Raw genomic sequence first — 7,782 nt, 5'->3', positions numbered from 1 at the left:
CACAGCCTCATAGGGCTGCGTCTTTGTTCCAGTATCTAGATATTATTTATAAGGGCTATACTGGCTTCTCGGGTGCTGCATGGATGCGGTACGATGAGGAATTCAGGATGCGGGTGGCCCTTAACCCCAGTTTGCCTTGGGATCGCATTCACCAGCAGCTTTGGCTGCAAGTGATGTGCCGGACTTCACATGTATAATGCCTGCCCCAAAGCCAGGCAGGGCGGGGGCCGCAAAAAATTTGGGGGCAGTGCGGCTGGTGGCCACCAAGCTCCTGGTAAAGGGACCTAGCCCAGTAAGGCTGAGGGTCCTTGAGCACCTGTTGCAGGCTTATCCGAGGAAACAGGATGCTCTTTTTCTGTTGCAGGGTTTTACTTTTAGTTTTCAAATTCCAGTGCAAGGGCAGCGTTCGCCTTATATGTCAAATAATTTACGTTCAGTTGTTGGGATGGAGGACATTGTTAAGTGTAAGATTGACAAGGAATGTGCTGAGGGACGGGTGTTAGGCCCTTTTGATGCTCCTCCCGTGCATAATTTGTGGGTGTCCCCTTTGGGTGTTGTACCCAAAAAGGCAGCAGGGGAGTACCGCTTGATTCACCACCTCTCCTTTCCATGTGGGGAGTCGGTGAATGACGCCATCCCTCAGCATTTATGTTCAGTCTGGTACATGTCCTTTGACCAGGCAGTCAGGGTAATTCACCGTTGTGGGGTGGGGGACGAGATGGCGAAATGTGACATCAAGTCTGCATTTCGCCTTCTCCCTGTCCACCCTGATGATTTTGAACTCCTGGGGTTTTCTTTTGAGGGGAAGGTTTATATGGACCGGGCTCTCCGTATGGGCTGTTCCATTTCCTGTGCTGCCTTTGAACGTTTCAGCTCCTTCTTAGAATGGGAATTACAGTGCAGAGTGCGTAATTGTGACTCCATGCATTATTTAGATGATTTTTTGTTCGTTGGGAAGGCGGGGTCTGGGCAGTGTGCCCGACTGATGGCCACTTTTATCCAACTTGTGGAGGAGCTGGGCGTCCCTTTGGTGCATGAGAAAACAGAAGGGCCCTTGCAGGTTTTGATGTTCCCAGATATTGAGCTCGAAGCAGTACATCAATGATTTAGACTCCCCCCTGAGAAGGTGGCAGACCTTAAGGTCCGGCTCCTGGAGTTCAAATCAAAGCATAAGGTGGCCCTGTTGGAGCTACAGCAGCTTGTCGGCCATTTGGATTTCGCGTGTAAGGCAGTTGCCCCCGGCAGGGCCTTTTTGCAGCATCTTTGTGATGCCATGGCATCGCTACGGGCCCCCCACCACCGCCTTAAGGTCACTTGGGGCATGCGGGAAGACTTGGACGTTTGGTCCGACTTCCTTCAGGAATATAATGGGGTCACATTTTGGCGTGATGACCTGCTGCTTGAGGCCGAGCTGCAGATCATGTTGGATGCTGTTACCAGAACTGCTCTTTATTATAATGGGGAATTAGCTGTAGCAGTCTGTAACTTAATATTAAGCGCGGATCATAACCTATGTATACGGAGGTCCCGATCCCAGACACTCTAGTGAAAAAGAGGCAGACAACAAATAAGTTCCAAACACGTGTATTTAGTGTGGCGTAAGCCTAACTTGCACAATCATACAAGGAACACACAAGATCTAGGAAATACAGAGTAGGAAATACAGAGACGTTCGCATTAGCTGGTTCCCAACGATGATAGGGGGAATACTCACTTATCCTGGAGCGAAGCAGAGACACAGCAGCGAGGGTGGTGGTCCAATGCCAGCACTGGAACCACAGACGGACAGCAAGGAAGTCTGGATAGGATGGCACGCGCACCATGCGGTCTGAGAGGCCAGCTTAAATACCCCAAAACGTACCCTGGGGCTGGTGCTGTACTTGGTGGTTCTCACAGATTAAAACAAAGGGTCTAATGGGCTACTGAATGGCTTGGATGGGCCACTTTGGTAATCAGATTGTGATAAGTGACACCTCAGGAAGAGGGGACAAAAGAGGGAGGGGGAAATCCAAGTGGGCTGAAAGGATGTTCCAGCGGACAGGGCTTGTCCTGATGTCATCAGCTCTGGAATGCGGAGGTTTCTTTGAGATGCATTCTCTAAGTGCTTGGGATGGTCGGCACTTAGTTCCTTCTCCGGGGCAGCTCCTAAAATATGCAGAGCGGGGCGAGGTACTCTCGCTGCGGATGTGGTGTGCCTGCTTCGCCGAAATGGCTTCCCAAAGCAGTCTTCTTCCCAGGGTCTTCGGGCTGCCTGAGAACATGGACGCCGGCTGGGCATAGCTGGGGCTGGATAGCAGGCTGCCCGGTAGCGAGGGCAAGCTCGGCGACCTACCCGCGGGAGGTTCCAGGCGGGAACTGACCAGGGAGCGCCTAGCCAGGCTCGCTGGAGGCTTCCCCGGCAGGCGCCCGGCTGCTAGCAGCGGCTTGGGCCCATATGAGGCAGGCTTCCATGGAGGCAGGGGGAACAACACTTTAAAACACAGTCCAAAGCAGGAAACAGGCACAGTCCGTGGCAGATGGCAATGCAGGCACGGGGCACACTTGTAACACAGTCCAAACGCACACTAGGAAGTCCAGATATAGGTCAGGGCAGGGCTGCCCAGAAAAAGAGTCCTTTGTGCAGTTAACCAAACATGGAGTCAGTAAACTACACAGTCTATTGCAGCAGTAAGGCAATTGACACGCAGGCAGGAAACTGACACGTGTATCAGAGCACACACGTGCAGAGCAGTCTTTGTGTAGCAGCAGTGAAACAGCAATGCAGGAAACTTTAACACAGTTCATAGCAGGCTTTAAAGCAGGGGAGGGGGCCTACTTGGCAACAATGCGTCTGGAGCCCTTGGCTTCAGGGTGTATTTTCGTAGGCACTGCTGTGCTGCTCAGTGACCTCCAGATTGGCATGTGTCTGGGTTAGACAGGGATTTGACTTTTTTAGAATTTTTTTCCATGTTGGTGGCTCTGCACCTTTGGGGCATGGAGTTGTCCAACCACGTTGTCCACTTTGGGTGTGACAATCAGGCGGTGGTTCATGTGGTTAACTCCTTGACTTCAAAGTCCTTCCGGGTGATGAGGTTGGTTAGAGCCTTCACCTTGTTGTGCCTCCGGTGGAACACTTTATTTAAAGCCAAACACATTCCTGGTGTTAGTAACGGTGTGGCAGATGATTTGTCTCGCCAACAGATGGAGCAGTTTTGGCAGCTTGCTCCGGAGGCCGACCTGGAGCCAGCGCGGATGCCCCAGGAACTATGGCAGCTTGGGAGGCTGAGGTATTCAGAGCCATAAGGCTTTTGGTGGCCCCCAGCACGCATCAAGCCTACGACAGAGCGGTAGGACAGTTCTTGGGGTTTAGAAGGAGTGTTTGCCTCTAGGAGGTTTGGCCCATACCGGTGGAGCATTTAATGCGCTTTTGTGTGCATCAGAGGGGCAGGGGATTGGCAGTTAGATCCATTCAGGGTCAGTTGGCAGCTTTGGCTTTTATAAGCAAAGCTCGGGGGTTTCCTGAGGCCATGAGCGACTTCCGAGTTAGGAAAATGTTGGAGGGGTGGTCACATGAGACTGCTGTCCATACTGATCAGAGAGAACCCTTTCCCCCAGTGGTTTTGAAGGGCCTCATTTCAGCCTGGGGTACAATTTGCTGCTCAGGTTATGAGGCTAAGCTGTTTCACGCTGCCACCTTGGTGGCCTTTTTTGGGGCACTCCACATTAGTGAACTGGTTGTCCAGTCTAGGGCAGACAGGTCTGGTCGTGCCCTTATGGCCTGGGATGTGCAGTTTGAGGGGGAAGGGGTGTCCCTTAGGATCCGGAGGTCCAAGACGGATCAACATCAAAGAGGGGTAGTTATTAAACTGGGGACCTGCTCTGACCGGAAACTGTGTTCGGTGTGGGCTTTACACAAATTTTTGCATGTTAGGGGTAATGAGCAGGGGGTTTTATTCCGGCATGAGGATGGTTCACCCCTGACTCGTTACCAGTTTTGGGCAGTGACGGAGAAGGCACTGGCCAAACTGGGGTTGGCAGGCGTCAAATTCGGTACCCATTCATTCAGGGTCTGCTAGGAGCGGCTGGTACTGCTTGTGATGGCTTCCAGCGTGCGTGAGCAGGCTGCCTGGGGGAACCCCAAGTGCAAGTCCTTCCTCACTGCTGTACGGCTTAGGAGCTTGAAAGGGGGGAACCAATTTGCCTGGCTGGCCGGGTTGTCTTGCCATCCCTTGGGAGGGCTCACACCCGGGGCTTCAGGGCTCACCCAGACAGGTCAAGGCGGAGGTCTGGGTGTGACCCCGTGGCTTGACCTGTACCACTTTCCCCTTGCCACAATTAAGGTTAATGTTCATGTTGAGGTTAATTTCAATAAAGTGGCCCTTAGATCCAATATATGTCTCTGTCTCTTCATTCCGACTGGGGGGGGGGGCAATACAATTTTCCACAGTAAGGAAAACAAATCTGGCAATTGATACTTTTAACTTGTATGTGAAAAGTAGCTGCTGGTCATGAAATCAAGACATGCGTTTCTTTTACCGGATTATACCAGAGAAAATTATTCAGTGATTTGCGTGGATAGCAGTGATACATCACCCCTTTAACACATAGTAAAGTCCAAAGAATGCAGCAGGGAAGGTAAAGGAGAAGGCTAGAAACCACAGGGGCTGAGGTTACGGGAGAACAAGGAAAAAGTGTCATGAAGTGCAACCTGGGAAGTGTAGTTTCCTTCCTAAAAGTGTGGAGATAGAATGACACTGTGGGAATAAAATCTTCGGGAGGCAGCATGGAGCTCTTCCCCCGAACATTTAAGTGCCAACACATCTGTCGGGGGAATGCACCCCACTGCAGATGTTGTGTGGGCGGGATCAAGGCCTCTCTGCTGTCACCAATCAATATCTCCTCATATGAAATCATTCATCTTAGAGTCAACTAAGCTGGTATAAGTTCCATACTTAAAAATGTCACCGGTGTGGATAGTAGTCTCAGGTGTGGATGTTGCTGTCAAGATTTATCATATTTCATGTACTCAGACACAGATAGACTGCACTAATCAAGTTACGTTGGTTACAAAAATAGAAGAAAGAATCCAGCAGAGGGAAAAGGGAATTCAGCATCACTTTGTAGTTTGATGAGCTGAACTCTTGGGAGTAAGTTGCCAAGCACAGAATAGAGGTAGAATTCTCATTTATACAGCATCTGGATTTTGTTTAGACAGAAATTAGCAGTATACAGCGTATCAAATTCCATAGCATTGGTGAAAATCTGGTGAAAGCATGTGTGAATTTAAGCATATGGAGAAGACATTGAATGGAACACTATCAAGGTTCTTGTTCATTTTCTCATTGTATTGCGTTTAGTTTTGCTGATTTTTTTGCTCTGTCTAGCTGCTCCCAGAACTCTCTCCTAGCTTGATTTTTGTGTTAGTAATGAATGCTGCTTATCTGTCTGACTATATGAACACCTAGAATGAATATTAGCAACTCAACTTTACAATCTGAGCAGAAATTGAAACAGGAGATTCCAAGATGGAAAGGAGTAGAGAAGAAAACAACTACTTGAAAAATGGCCTTCTCCCAGGTATTCAATAAGTTATCATATCAGATAATCAGTCTGTGTTTCTCTCTCTCTCTCTCTTTCTCTCTCTGTGTGTGCATAGAATTATTGCAGAATACTGTTAAAGTTACGCCGTTCCATCCGTCATAAACTTTTACTTAGCTATCTGAAAGTGTTGTACTGCACCTAAATCCTGATTGATAATTAAAGTTACTACACAGCCTGTAAGCAAAGATTAGCAGTGTGGATTAAATCAGGAAGGTATCCACTGGTCTTTCATCAGTTTCCATGCAATTTTCATTACACAACATTAATATATGTACAAGCTACAAAACCTCTGTGAGGTTTGGTATAGTTCCAGATCAAGTGGGCAGAATCTAAAAGTATGGAACGTATATGAGCTTAGGTGAGTCTAGGATGAATGATTTCATATGAGGAGATAGTGATTGAGGACAGCAGAGAAATCTTGATCCCTCTCCGTTTTGTCCCTGATGCAGAATGTCTCATTTTCAATGCAAGGCTTCTTGCACACCGAGATGAGGAAATGGAAACGCCAGTCTAATTTTAAACTGATATCAGTAGAAGAAAGGAAGGTAGCGTGTTACAGCCTGCTCTCATCAGATCTCAGAAGCTAAGAAGGGTCAGTACTTGGATGGGTGATCACTAAGGAAGACTCTGCAAAGAAGGTGCTGGCAAACCACCTCTGCTTCTCATTTGCCTTGAAAGCTCCTTGCTGGAGTCTCCATGAGTCAATTGGAAATTCAGCACACACAAACGCACACAGTAGAATAAAATGGTTGCTCTGATGTATCCTACAGGCAGACTACAGCTGGATGCGGTGGCCATAATGCCCAATCTTACCACTACGTCTGAGTTTCTGCTCCTGGAATTCTCAGACATCCGAGAACTACAGATTTTACACTTCTTTGTGTTCCTCACAGTATACTTGATGGCAGTGACCGGCAATCTTGCTGTTGCCCTTGATCATCGCCTGCACACCCCCATGTACTTCTTCCTCTTGAACTTGGCCATTCTGGATCTTGGCTCAATTTCTGTCACGGTTCCCAAAGCCATGGCCAATTCACTCATGAACAGCAGGTCAATTTCTTATTCTGCTTGTGTAGCTCAAGTTTTCTTTCTCTTCTTTCTTGGAGGGTCAGATTTTGCCATCCTGACAATAATGGCACATGATCGGTATGTTGCGATCTGTAATCCGTTGCAATATGAGACAATTATGCACAGAGGAGCCTGCATTCAGATGGCAGTCAGCGCATGGATTACTGGGATACTCTTTGGTGCATTACACACTGGAGGAACTTTTTCCATCAGCTTCTGCTCCAATGTGGTCAATCAGTTCTTTTGTGAAGTTCCACAGATTCTAAAACTCTCCTGTTCTGACATGTATCTAGTTGAAGTTGGCATTATTATGTTTGGCTCTTTCCTTGGACTAGGATGCTTCATCTTCATTATTATCACCTACATGCAGATTTTTGGAACAGTGTTGCGAGTTCCTTCTGTGCAGAGTCAGAAGAAAGCCCTCTCCACTTGCCTTCCCCACCTCGCTGTGGTGTTTCTGCTTGTATTTACTGGTATCTTTGCCTATGTGAGACCTCGCAGTAACACATCATCTGAACTGAACGTGCTTTTTGCAATAATTTATGCTATACTCCCTCCCTTGTTCAATCCATTCATCTATAGCATGAGAAACAAAGAAGTTAAGACTGCGTTGCTGAAGCTCTCCAATTTGGGGCGTTTTTCTAAATTCATTGCTAGCAAGCCTTTTCTCAAAAATGGAGTTGAATAATTGTGCAGAGAATTGTTTTTATACCTCACATGTTGGATACCAGAATGATTTGGTTGTATTCTTATCAGCTTATCAGAAGGCACTGACAGAGGCAGAAGTGTTGAGTTTCCCCTTCTCCCTAGGATGCATCTGTGAAGATGACGATGTGATGATCGATTTGGGGGGTTTCACTTGGAACCAAATCCATCCCAAATACATAACCACAGTATGAAAGAAAACATCAAAACCAATCCATCTGCTCATGGTTCCATTGGCACATCTAGCTCTTTTGGAAGGTTTCCTGTGTTGGCAACAAGAAATTCTAAATCCGGTCTAATAATTCCATTTGTGACACAGATAGCTATCTTACCCTTCTAGCACATTCCACATTGTTATTTCACATTTCCCTTGCAGTCCTCCAGGTCAGCCTCAAACTGGACTTTCTCCCCTACCAGCCAGGTGAGTGG

The 7,782-nt window shown here is 47.7% G+C and overlaps 1 protein-coding gene across 1 annotated transcript; it reads left to right on the top strand.

Moving 5' to 3' along the window:
• Positions 1 to 6,367: 6,367 nt before the first annotated feature.
• LOC129339395 (olfactory receptor 14A16-like) lies at positions 6,368 to 7,336 on the top strand. Its single transcript, XM_054993977.1, has one exon. The coding sequence runs from the start codon at positions 6,380 to 6,382 to the stop codon at positions 7,334 to 7,336; it is 957 nt and encodes a 318-aa protein (XP_054849952.1). The 5' UTR covers positions 6,368 to 6,379.
• The last annotated feature ends 446 nt before the right edge of the window (positions 7,337 to 7,782 follow it).

This window comes from Eublepharis macularius, chromosome 12 (genome assembly GCF_028583425.1).
Source record: "Eublepharis macularius isolate TG4126 chromosome 12, MPM_Emac_v1.0, whole genome shotgun sequence".
Taxonomy (NCBI): Eukaryota; Metazoa; Chordata; class Lepidosauria; order Squamata; family Eublepharidae; genus Eublepharis; species Eublepharis macularius.
This window is presented reverse-complemented; position numbering and strand designations above follow the sequence as displayed.

Excerpts from the sequence above, each read along its gene's own strand:
- LOC129339395 (XM_054993977.1), top strand. The coding sequence starts at position 6,380 with ATGCCCAATCTTACCACTACGTCTGAGTTTCTGCTCCTGGAATTCTCA.